Source organism: Chiloscyllium plagiosum, chromosome 20 (genome assembly GCF_004010195.1).
Source record: "Chiloscyllium plagiosum isolate BGI_BamShark_2017 chromosome 20, ASM401019v2, whole genome shotgun sequence".
In the NCBI taxonomy this organism is placed as follows: domain Eukaryota; kingdom Metazoa; phylum Chordata; class Chondrichthyes; order Orectolobiformes; family Hemiscylliidae; genus Chiloscyllium; species Chiloscyllium plagiosum.
This window is the reverse complement of record NC_057729.1, coordinates 62,013,154-62,026,682: the sequence shown is the minus strand read 5'-3', so window position 1 is coordinate 62,026,682 and position 13,529 is coordinate 62,013,154. Positions and strand designations below refer to the sequence as shown.

The window sequence follows — 13,529 nt, the reverse complement described above, 5'->3', positions numbered from 1 at the left end:
GTAGGTTAGGTGGGCTTGGATCGGCGCAACATTGAGGGCCGAAGGGCCTGTACTGCGCTGTATTCTTCTATGTTCTATGTTCTATCTCTTTGTACTGCCCCTTTACCTAACTTGACTCCATTTGGGTAGTAATCTGCCTTCCCGTTCTTGCCACCAAAGTGGATAACCATACATTTATCCACATTAAACTGCATCTGCCATGCATCTGTCCACTCACCTAACCTGTCCAGGTCACCCTGTAATCTCCTAACATCCTCCTCACATTTCACCCTGCCACCCAGCTTAGTATCATTAGTGACTTTTCAGTCCTCTGGAACCCTCCTTGGCTCCAGTGATTCCTGGAAGATCACCACTAATGCCTCCACTATCTCTTCAGCTATCTCCTTCAGGACTCTGGGGTGTAGCCCATCTATTCCACGTGATTTATCCACCTTCAGACCTTTCAGTTTTTCTAGTAAGACCTCCTTGGTGATGGCTACAATATTCTCCTCTGCCCCCACAACACTTTTGAATTTTTGGGATGTTATTGCCTTCCACCACGAAGACTGACACAAAGTACTTGTTCTGTTCCTCCACCATTTCATTATTCCCCATTATTTCTTTTCCAGCCTCACGTTCCAGTGGCCCAATATCCATTTTTGCCTATCTTTTGCCTTTTATATATCTCAGGAAACTCCTGCTATCTTCTTTTATATTACTGGCTAGCTTATCTTCATATTTAAACTTCTCCCTCCTTATTTCTTTTCTCGCTGTCCTCTGTTGGTCTTGTAGGTTTCCAAATCCTCTTGCTTCCCACTGCCCTTCAGCGCATTATATGCTTTCTCTTTTCTTTTATTGCTGTCCCCAACTTCTCTTGTCAACCATGGCTGTCTCATCCTCCCTTTAGTAAGCTTTTTTTGCCTCGGGATTAATTTTTGCTGTGTCATCTAAATTACTCCCAGAACCTCCTGCCATTGCTGCACCACCTTCCTTCCTGCTTGGGTCATCTCCCAGACAAGTTTGGTCAGCCCCTTCCTAATGCTTCTGTTTGTGTCTATATTTAACTGTAATACCGTTACATCTGATTCCACCTTCTCCCTCTCAAATTGCAGAGTAAATTCTATTAGGCTATGGTCACTGCCGCCTCAGGGTTTCTTCACCTTAAGCTCCTTATTAAGTCTGCCTCATTATACATCACTAAATCCAGGATTGTCTGTTCCCTAGTGGGCTCCACCACAAGCTGCTCCAAAAAGCCATCGCATTGACTTTCGACAAATTCCTTTCCTTGCAATCCACTACCAACTTGATTTTGCCAGTCCACCTGCATATTGAAATACCTTTCTTACCTGCCTTTTCTGTCTCTTGGTGTATCTTGTGCACCAGCTTCTGACTATTGTTTGGAGGCCTGTACATAATTCTCATTATGGTTTATTCACATTTGCAGTTCTATAACTCGACCCACACAGATTCAACATCAACAAACCCCACATCATTTCTTGCTATTGATTTAATTTAATTTCTTACTAATAGGCAACCACACCCTGCCCTCCTGCTGATCTTTTCAATGGGATGCATATTCTTGGATATTTAGCTCCCACTCCTGATCCCTTTACAGCCACATCTCTGTGATACCCACCAACATCATACCTGTCAATTTCGATCTGCACCACAAGCTCATTTACCCTATTTTGTTTACGGATATTACCTGGATGGGAGTGTATTAGCTATACAGAGAGTCATGGAGTCATAGAGATGTACAGCAGGGAAACAGACCCTTCAGCCCAACCCGTCCATGCTGATCAGATTCTTAACCTAATCTAGTCCCATTTGCCAGCACTTGACCCATATCCCTCTAAACCCTTCCTATACATATACCCATCCTTTTAAATGATGCAATTGTACTACCTCCAGCATTTCCTCTGGCAGCTCATTCCATACACGCTCAACCGTCTGTGTGAAAATATTGCCCCTTAGGTCCCTTTTATGTCTTGTCCCTCTCGCCCTAAAACATGCCCTCCAGTTCTGGACTCCCCAACCCCAGGGACAAGACTTTCTCTATTTATCCTATCCATGCCCCTCATGATTTTATAAACCTCCATGAGGTCACCTCTCAGCCTCTAACACTGCAGGGAAAACAGCCCCAGCCTGTTCAGCCTCTCCTTATTGCTCAAATCCTCCAATCCTGGCAACGTCCTTGTAAATCTTTTCTGAACCCTTTCAAGTTTCACAACATCCTCCTGAAAGGAAGGAGACCATAAGTTCATGCAATATTCCAAAAGTGGCCTAACCAATGTCCTGTACAGCCCCAACATGTCCTTCCAACTTCTATATCCAATACTCTGACCACTAAAGGAAAGCATACCAACTGCCTTCTTCACTATCCTATCTGCCTGAGACTCTATAGTCAAGGAAATATGCATCTGCATTCCAAGGTCTCTTTGTTCAGCAACACTCTTTACCATTAGGTGTATAAGTCCTACTAAGATTTGCTTTTCCAAAATGCAGCACCTAAAACTTATCTAAATTAACCTCCATCTGCAATTCCTCAGCCTATTGCCCCATTTGATCATGATCCCGTTGCACTCTGAGGTAACCTTCTTCTCTGTCCACTACACCTCCAATTTTGGTGTCACCAGCAAACTTACTAACTATACCTCCTATGTTCACATCCAAATCATTTATATAAATAACAAAAAGCAGTGAAAATCTTGGATTATTTTTGCTCGAGCATCGGAGGCAGAGTGGCGACCTGATAGCAGTATATAAAAATATGAGAAGCATTGGTAGGGTGGATAATCAGACTCTTTTTCCCAACATAGAAATGTTAAATGCACGAGCCAAAGGTTTAAGATGAGAGTGGGCAAGTTTAAAGGAGATGTGCAAAGTGTATTTTTTTAACACAGAGGGTGGTGCATACCTGGAATGCACTGCAAAAGAATGTGGGCAAAGCAGATACAATAGCACCATATGAGAGGCATTTAGACAGACACATGAACAAGTAAGGAATAGAGGGATGCTTAATTGAGTTTTTTGAAGAAGTTGACAAGAAAGATTGATGAAGCCAGAGCACCGTTCATCTTCCATATGTTCTTCAGTGAGGCAATCGACAACGTTCCTCATGGTCAACTGGTTAGCAAGGTTAGATCACATGGAATTGAGGGAGAGCTGGCCATTTGGATGCAAAATTGGCCTGAAGGTAAGAGACAGAGGATTGTGGTGGAGGGCTGTTTCTCAGACTGGATCTCAGCAGTGTGCTGTTAGGATCGAAGTTGGGTCATTTATATAAATGATGTGGTTGTGAATATAGGAAGAATGATTCGTACATTTGTAGATGACACCAAATTTGATGGCGTAGTGGACAGTGAAGAATATTATCTTAGAGTACAATGGGACCTTGATCAGATAGGCTGATGAGCTGAGGAGTGGCAGATGGAATTTAATTGAAATGAATGTGAGGTGCTACATTTTGCTAAGGCAAATCAGGGCAGGATTCACACACATAATGGCAGTGATCTGGGGAGTGGTGCCCAGCAAAGAGACCTTGGGGTGTAGGTTCATAGTTAATTAAAGGTGAAGTTACAGGTAGACAGGATAGTGAAGAATGTGTTTGGTAAACTTGCCTTTGTTGGTCAGTGCATTGAGTATAGTACTTGGTAGATCATGTTGTGCCTGTACAGGACATTTTGGAACTTCTGGAAACGTGCATTCAATTCTGGTCTCCCTGCTACAGGAGGAAGTTGCTAAACCTGAAAGGGAGCAGAAACAATTTACAAAGATGTTGCCAGGGCTTGAAAGTTTGAGCTATAGGAAGAGGCTGACTAGGCTAGGACTAGTTTCCTTGGAGCATCAGAGGGTGATCTTACAGAGGATTACGAGAAGCATGGATATAGTGAATCGCCATGAATCTTTTCCTACGGTAGGGGAGTTCCAAACAAAGAGAGCCATTGGTTTACTGTGAAAGGGGAAATATATAAAAGAGACCTAAGAAGCAACTTTTTCACGCAGAGGATGATGCATGAATGGACTGAGTTGTCAGAGGAAGTGGTAGAACCTAGTACAATTATAACACTTAAAAGGCATCAGGATTGGTATTGAATAGGAAGGATTTGGAGATATAAATTCCAAATGCTGGCTAATGGGACTAGATTCATTTAGGATATTCAGTCGGCATGGGCGAGTTGGACCGAAGGGTCAGTTTCTGTGCTGTACAAGTCTATGACTCCATGAACATGTGTATGTAGATAGGATTAGTTTAGAATGGCATTATGGTCAACACAGATATCGTCGACCAAAGGGCCTGTTCCTGCACTGCATTGTTATTTTGTTCTACAGCTGGTCTTTGGCCTACCACAGGTCATAAAGTTACAAATTGTGGTTCAATCTAATTCCAGCTGCTGATGGTACATACCTTGCCACAGAGGCCCAATTTGTGGTTTCTAGATCTGTTTGAAATCTATCCTATTTACCACTGTCTGACCATTTCTGGTGGTGTGATCTTCTGGTGGGACAGGGCAAATGTCAAAATGCTGATGATCTTCTCTGAGACATTCTATGTAAGATGCAATTCTTTGAGATTGGCCATGTCATAATGTTGATTGATGGGTCTGTTGGACCTAGTTTTGATACAAGCTCCCAGATGTTAGTCAGAGGACTTTGCATTGTTGACAATGCAGGATTTGCAGTGTCATTTCCAGTGCAGTCATAGAGTCATAGAGTCACAGAGATGTACAGCACGGAAACTGTCCCTTCGGTCCAACTCGTCCATGCCGACCAGATATCCCAAACCAATCTAGTCTCACCTGCCAGCACCTGGGGAGGATAGTGGGTTAGTGTAGTTTAGGTGGGCTTGGATCGGCGCAACATCGAGGGCCCAAGGGCCTGTACTGCGCTGTATTCTTCTATGTTCTATGTTCTATGTTCTATGTTCCCCTCTCACCCTAAACCTATGCACTCTAGTTCTGGACTCCCCAACCCCAGGGAAAAGACTTACTCTATTTATCCTATCTATGCCCCTCATAATTTTGTAAACCTCTATAAGGTCACCCCTCAGCCTCTGATGCTCCAGAGAAAACAGTCCCAGCCTATTCAACCTCTCCCTATAGCTCAAATCCTCCAACCCTGGCAACATCCTTGTAAGTCTTTTCTGAACCCTTTCAAGTTTCACAATATCCTTCCGTTAGAAAGGAGACCAGATTTGCACACAATATTCCAAAAGTGGACTAACCAATGTCTTGGTACAGCTGCAACATGACCTCCCAACTCCTGTACCCAATACTCTGACCAACAATGGAAAGCATGCCAAACGCCACCTTCACTATCCTATCTACAGCGACTCCACTTTCAAGGAGCTATGAACCTGCACTCCAAGGTTTCTTTGTTCAGCAACACTCTCTTGGACCTTACCATTAAATGTTTAAGTCCTGCTAAGATTTGCCTTCCCAAAATGCCGCACCTCATATTTATCAGAGTCAGGTCAATGTCAGCTGTGCTGCCCAGTTTCCTTAGGCCATCCTATAGATTCATGTAAAGATCCAATGCAGTCTATCTATGGCAGCCCTTCCTGATGAAGGGCTTTTGCCTGAAACGTCGATTTTGCCTGTCCTCGGATGCTGCCTGAATTGCTGTGCTCTTCCAGCACCACTAATCCAGAATCTGGTTTCCAGCATCTGCAGTCATTGTTTTTACCTCTATGGCAGGTATAATCTACCTTGGATGAGGAAACCAAAATAATCTCAGTGTTGAAAGTCAATAAATCAATTGCCTTCCAAATTGTTGTCTGCACCTACATGCTAGCCTTTTGTGAGTCATTAGCAAGTACCACTGTCTCTTTGGACATTAACACTTCTCACCCTCTCAGTATTTAAGAAATATTCGGTCTTTCTCTGTAAAATATCGGAGCCCCTCAAGTCTGCTCCATCATTCAATTAGAGTATTGAGCACAGTTTTGGAGTGCAGTGGAGGTTTACCAGACCTTTTCTTTCTTTATTCACTTGTGGGATGTGGGCGTTGCTGGCTAGGCCAGCATCCACTGCTCAATCCTAGTTGCCTGAGAGAATGTGGTGGTGAACTGCCTTTTTGAACCGCTGCTGTCCATGTGCAGTAGAGTAACCACAGGAGTGTCAGGATTGTCTTCTGAGGAGTGATTGAGGAGACTGGGCCTAATTTCCAAACTTTCAAAGAATGAGATATAATCTCAGTGAAACTTTCAAAATTACTACAGGGTGTGACAGGGTGGCCTATTCCTGTCTGAATGCCCCACAAAGTTCCTGTCTTTTTGTCCAATTTTTCCTGAACAAAATTTAATACTCTCCCCCACAGAAAGAGTTAGCAGCATGTGGAGTCACTACCACTGTCCCACCTTTAATTAGAATTAGAATCCTTACAGTGTGGAAGCAGGCCCTTCAGCCCAACAAGTCCACACCGATCCTCCAAAGGGTAATCCACCCAGACCTATTCCCTTACCGTATATTTACCCCTGACTAATACACCTAACACTATGGCCAATTCACCTGACCTGCACATCTTTGGATCACAGGAGGAAACCCACATAGGCATGGGGAAAATGTGCAAACTCCACACAGATAGTCACCTGAGGCAGCAATTGAACCCGGGTCTCTGAAGCTGTGAGGCAGCAGTGCTAACCACTGAGCCACTGTGCCACCCCATCATGGCAGGAAGACTGGCAGTCATCCTCCTTCTCTTCCATAAGGGCAATTCCAAACTTAAAGTGGGCAATTAATTTGCACTTAATGGCCTCAGGCCATTACTACTAGTATAACCTGAGTGGCAGGATTCACCATGCAGGAAAAAAGACAAATGTATAACCATACACTCATCCATTCATATGCACCCACATAAACTTACTCATCCACACTCATCTACACACACTCATCCATCCACACACACATCCACATACAAGCAAACACATCCACACATTCACATACACTTACCCACACCCAGATCCACTCACTCACACAAAGCCATATACTTATACACACCAACACACACACCCATACACGTTCATCCACACACACTCACATATACATCTATACCTTTTTAAATCATTAACTCATGAGATGTTGGTGTCACTGGCTAGGTCAGCATTTATTGCCCATCGCTAATTGCCCAGGGAGCAGTTAAAAGTCAAACATGTTGCTGAGAATCTGGAGTCACATGTAGGTCAGACAGATGTAGGTAATGATGACAGATTTTCGTAATAGGATTCCAGGTCCCCAGAGACTTGGTTGAGTTCCTGAATTAATTGTCTGGCAATAATACCACTAAGACAATGCTTTCCCTGCACACAATGGCACACCCATGCACACACACACACACATACATGTATGCATTAGTATCTTACCATGGCAAATGGTGAAATTTGAGTCCAATACAAATTTGGAATTAAGATCCTCATGATGGCTATGGATCCACTGTTGATTGCTGAGACAAAAAAAACACCTGGTTCAACTGATGTCCTTTAAGAAGGAAATCTGCCAGCCTTACCTGGTCTGGTCTACATGTGACTCCAGACCCAAAGCAATGTGATTGACTCCTAACTGCTCTCTTGTTAATTAGGGATGGGCAATGAATTCTGTGCTCAGCAGTGACACCTATATCCTGTGAATGAATCAAAAGAAGTTTTCAGACTATAAGAGACACAACTGGGAAATGAGTGAGATACCAGTCTGACTTTTTCCTGTATGTTTTATGTGGCAGATTGATGATGACCACGTGACTCAAATGGATTTGGAAAACAGCTTAATTACGACATGGAAAGATGTCCAGGTGCGTGGTAAAACAAATCTCTTTGTAGGATGATGAATAGGGAGTTATTCCAAGTCTGCAGTTTCAAGAGGTGTTGAGTCCGTTTCAAATCATACAGCAGGCTCCACTATGTTCAAATAAAAGCTGGACAAGACAGCAACACCAACCTGCATTTCTTGAACAAATTTAGTTTAGTGTAAACCCATGACACTTTTACAGAAGCAATGTCACACAAGATTTGTCTTCAAACCACACAAGGAATTATCAAGACAGATGACCAAAAGCTTGACCAAAGTCCTGTATCCAAAGATTGCATTGCAGTGCCTGAAATCATGCTTGCTTAAATAGTTGTTGGCTCCTTACTAGACTTCATCAGAGGAGTTAAGATTTATTGAAGGGGACAAAAAATATTATAAAGAAACCGAGTTGCTTGCAGGAGATGTGAGAATTAACTTCAGGTGAGCAATGGTGGGGAGAGTACAATTACTGGTAGATGAAGAAGGGCTAAGTGTAGATCTAGATTATTTTATAGCCATCCTTTGGGTACTGGTCACATGTTTCTTCAAAGGTATATCATACATATCTCTCAATGGGAAGATTAATAATCTTCTTATGGAAATGAGAAATTGGATATTGGATTTGGATCAGAAATTGGCTGAAAGAAGACAGAGGGTGATGGTTGATGGGAAATGTTCATCCTGGAGCTCAGTTACTAGTGGTGTGCCACAAGGATTGTTTTGGGGCCACTGCTGTTTGAGGATGGATGAGGGCGGAGAAGGATTGGTTAGTAAATTTGCGGATGACACTAAGGTAAGCAGAGTTGTGGATAGTGCCGATGGATGTTGTGGGTTACAGAGGTACATAGATAAGATACAGAGCTGGGTTGAGAAGTGGCAAATGGAGTTTAATGCGGAAAAGTGTGTGAGGTTGTTCACTTCGGAAGAAGTAACAGGACTAATGGTAAAATTCTTGGCAGTGTAGATGAACAGAGAGATCTCGGTGTGCAGGTGCATAAATCCCTGTAAGTTGCCACCCAGATTGATATGGTTGTTATGAAAGCATATGGTGTGCTGGTGTGTATTGGTAGGGGGATTGAATTTTGGAGCCACGGGGTCATGCTTCACCTGTACAAGACACTGGTAAGGCTGCACCTGGAGTATTGCGTGCAGTTCTGGACACTGAATTATAGGAAGAATGTGGAAGCTTTGGAAAGTGTTAAGAGGATGTTGCCTGGAATGGAAGGAAGTTCTTACAAGGAAAGGTTGAGGGATTGTTTTCATTGGAGAGGAGAAGGTTGAGAGGTGACTTAATCAAGACTTAAAAGATAATTAGAGGGTTAGATAGGTTGGACAATGAGAGCCTTTTTCCTCAGGCTAATACGATGGGACATAGCTTTAAATTGAGGGGTGACAGATTTAGGACTGATATCAGCGTTAGTTTCTTTACTCAAAGTAGTAGGGGCATGGAACGATCTGCCTGCAATAGTAGTAGACTCAGCAACGTTAAGGGCATTTAAATTTCATTGGATCAACATATGGATAATAATGGAACGTTATAGGTTAGATGGGCATCAGATTAATTTCACTGATTGGTGCAACATCGAGGGCTGAAGGGCCTGTACTGCACTCTAACATTCTATGTCCTATGTTCTATTAGAACGGAATTGTTATAGTACTCTTTACAGATGGAATGATCTAATCAGTTTTCAAAAACCATTTCAAACTATATGCTGGCCACAGTAATTCTGATTTCAGTCATGTGATTCATTGGGGTTACATAGATGCACATTCATTTGGAATGAGATATCTGAATAAATTGACCATTTAGATTGATGCATTCAGAAGTTATATCTTTCCTGTTTGGTTTTCAGCTCTCCCAGGCTGGTGATCTTATCATGGAAGTATATGTTGAGACAAAGGCAACAGACTGTTGCATGACACTCAAGGTGAGTCTCAAATATGCGCAGAGTGATGGTGGTATAGTGGTGAGCATAGCTGCTTTCCAAGCAATTGGCCCAAGTTCGATCCCAGCCATTGCTGTTTTAAATGCAGGGGATGGGGCCAATTGAAATGTGAAGCTGGTTCAAGGAATGGATATTGCGTGTCCATGGTAGGTATGTCCATGTCAGGCAGGGAGGTAGTGATAAGGTGCTCAGCTGGGAGGTTGGATCTGTGGTAAGGTGGGGGGAGGGGAAATGAGGGAGCTAGTGAAGTCGACATTGATGCCATGGGGTTGAAGGGCTCCAAGGCGGAAGATGAGACATTCTTCCTCCAGGCCTCGAGTGGTAAGGGAGTGGTGATGGAGGAGGCCCAGGACCTGCATGTCCAATTTTGAAGGTGTTAGGCAGGAACTTACAAAAGTTGATTGGGAAAGGCAATTCTCAGGTAATGGAACAGTTTGGAAGTGGGGGGGGGGAAGCGGCCTTTAAGAATGAGGTAATGAGAGTTCAGATATAGTATGGTCCTGTTAGTGTGATGGGCAAGGCTAGTAGGTGAAGGGAATGCTGGATGACTAGAGAAATTGAGACTCTGATCAAGAAAAAGAGAGAGGCATATGTCAGGTATAGACCATCGGTTCAAGTGAATCCCTAAAAGAGTATAAAGGCAGTAGGTGTATACATAAGAGGGAAATCAGGAGAGCAGAAAGGAGTCATAAAATAGCTTTGGCTAATGGAGTTTGGAAAAATCCAAAGTGATTCTGTAATACATTAAGGGCAAAAGAGTAACCAAGGAGAGAATAGGGCCCCTTAAAGATCAACGTGGCTGTCTATGTGTGGGACCACAAAGATAGGTTAGATAGTAAATAAATAATTTGCATCAGTATTTACTGTGGAGAAGGACATGCACATTAGGGAACTTAGGGAAATAGTGATGTCCTGAAAAGAGTCCACATTAAAGAAAAGGAAGTGCTGGAGGTCTTAAAATGTATAAAGTTAGATAAATCTCTGAAACCTGCTCAGCTGTTTCCAGAGTTTTTGTGGAAAGCTTGGGCAAAGATTGCTGAGCCCCTCACTAAGATGTTTTTATCATCAGTGGCCATAGGTAAGGTGCTGGAAGACTGGACATTGGCTAATGTGGCACCATTATTTAAAAAAGGCTATGAGGAAAAGCCAGGGAACTACAGACCAGTGAGCCTTGCTTCAGTGGAGGGGAAGTTGTTGAAAGGGATTCTGAGGGACAGGATTTACACGCATTTGGAAAGGCAAGGACTGATTAGAGATGGTCAGCATGACTTTGTGCATGAGAAATCATGTCTCACTAATTTGATTGAGTTTTTTGAAGAAGTGACAAACAAGATTGATGACGGCAGAGTGACAGACATTGTCTATATGGGCTTAGCAAAGCATTAGTGAGGCTTGATCACGTGATCCAGGGGAGTTAGCAAACTGGATACAAAATTGGCTAAAAGAATGGTGGTGGAGGGTTGTTTTTCAGATTGGAGGCCTGTAACCAGTAGTGTGCCACAAGGATCAGTGCTTTTCATCATTTGTATAAATGTTGTGCACATAGGAGGAGTGGTAAGTAAATTTGCAGATGACATCAAAATACCTGTTGGACTATAACCTGGTGTTGTGTGATTTTTAACTTTGTACACCCCAGTCCAACACCGGTATCTCCAAATCATGACATCAAAATAGGAGGTGTAGTGGACAATGAAGAAGATTATCTCGGAGTACAATGGAACCTTGATCAGATGGGCCAATGGGCTGAGGATTGGCAGATGGAGTTTAATTTAGATAAATGTGAGATATATTTTGTTAAGGCAAATTAGGAGAAAGTGAGGACTGCAGATGCTGGTGACTCAGAGTTGAAATGTGTGGCACTGGAAAAGTACAGCATGTCAGGCAGCATCCAAGGAGCAGGAGAGCATAAATCTCTTCCTTCCAAGATGAAGAACTTCCAATTCTACCATGTCATTTGCCAACTTATTGCCCATTCACTTAATCTATCAGTATCTCTCTGTGATCTGTTCGTATCCCTCTCGCAACTTGCTTTTCCATTTATTTTTATGTCGTCTGCGAACAGGAATATAGAAACATATGCACATACAAATATATGTGCACACCCACAAGCTTCTGCCCAGCTCTGCAGCTTCTCTATATCCTGCTGTAACTTGCCACATCCTTCCTCACTGTCTACAACTCCTCCGACTTACAAACAGATAAACATGAAATGCACAAAAATACAAACATACAAACATATAAACAAGCATCCAGGCATATGTGTTCAGTGGCATACCATAGGGATCAGTGCTGGAACCCTTATTGTTCGTGATTGATGGAAACAATTGCTTGCTTTTGCATTTGTATGTTTGCATTTGTGTGTGTGTGTTCATCTGATTGTATGTTCAAATGTTTATATGTTTGTAGTTTTGTCTGCTCATATGTATGTACACTTTGTGTCTAAGTATTTTGTGTGTATGCCCAGATATTCATATGTTTATGTACATATGTTCAGATATATGCTCATATGTTTATTGATACATTTGTATGTTCTGATGTTTGTATATTTGTCTGTTCATATATTTGCATGTATGCATGTTAATATGTTCATACTGCCACCAGCAATACATGAGCTGTAGATGAAATCACACTAAGACATTTTAAGACAGTGCATGATGAATGGGCAAAGACAACCTTTCCTGGTCAAAGAAGTAATGAATGCAATATGAAAAAAGACATGAATTGTGGTTATTTAACATCACTATCACCTTGGGTTGCGCATTTTTATTGTCACTATCTCTATATTTTCTTAACACTGGGATATAATTTTTAATATCATACCTACTTTATAGGTTTCACCTACAATGACATCGGAGGAACTAACAAATCAAGTGCTAGATCTGAAGAACATATCATCTGGAGAAAAGGAGGTCTGGGTTACCTTTGAAGCTATTGAAAATGGTGAACTGGGTGAGTGTGTGATGTTTTTCAATTGGTGAATTGATGAAAGGCTTCTTTAACCATGGTTTTCATCTCACAGTAATGGGTTCCTGTTGCCTTGATGTACTTTCCAATATTAGTTTTTTGGGCATTGTGCAATTGCCACAGGTTTCATCTATCTGACTGACTTACTGGATGACTCAACATGTTTCCACAGAACGCCCACTCCACCCAAAGGAAAAGGTTCTGGAGCAAGCTCTCCAATGGTGTAAGCTAGCAGAGCCCAGCTCAGCCTATCTGGTTGTCAAAAAGCTCCCTGCAGGAGAAGGAGGAAATCTTTATTCAGGTAAAGATTAATTTATCATGGTATGTAAATAACATCGAGGTCATAATCTGCACAATGGTGGAGAAAGATCAAATTTAAGGGCTATACTTGAATGGCAGAGTAGTTGCAAGGGGCTGAATGGTGTATTCTATTCGGGTGTTCCGAGATGAATTCAACTTTAGCAGGATGGAAAAATTAACAAAGTGTATGATAATCAAACAATCCATTATTATTTCCACTGAAGATGAATTTCACTCTGTGTGTATTATTGGCTTTAGAACATAGAACATAGAACATAGAACAATACAGCACAGAACAGGCCCTTCGGCCCACGATGTTGTGCCGAACATTTGTCCTAGCTTAAGCACCCATCCATGTACCTATCCGGGGAAAAAGTTTCTGACTGTCTACTCTATCTATTCCTCTGATCATCTTATAAACCTCTATCAAGTCACCCCTCATCCTTCGCCGTTCCAATGAGAAAAGGCCTAGCACTCTCAACCTATCCTCGTACGACCTATTCTCCATTCCAGGCAAAATCCTGGTAAATCTTCTCTGCACCCTCCCCAAAGCTTCCAC

General features: G+C 42.4%; 1 protein-coding gene across 1 annotated transcript in view; it reads left to right on the top strand.

Annotated features, from left to right (window-relative positions):
- The window catches only part of arap3 (ArfGAP with RhoGAP domain, ankyrin repeat and PH domain 3), a 342,751-nt gene that overhangs the window by 277,352 nt on the left and 51,870 nt on the right, over positions 1-13,529 (top strand). The window contains exons 22-25 of the mRNA XM_043710000.1: positions 7,696-7,764; positions 9,614-9,688; positions 12,538-12,655; positions 12,843-12,971. Coding sequence (XP_043565935.1) covers positions 7,696-7,764; positions 9,614-9,688; positions 12,538-12,655; positions 12,843-12,971 — 391 coding nt within the window. The remainder of the gene's footprint in view (positions 1-7,695; positions 7,765-9,613; positions 9,689-12,537; positions 12,656-12,842; positions 12,972-13,529) is intronic.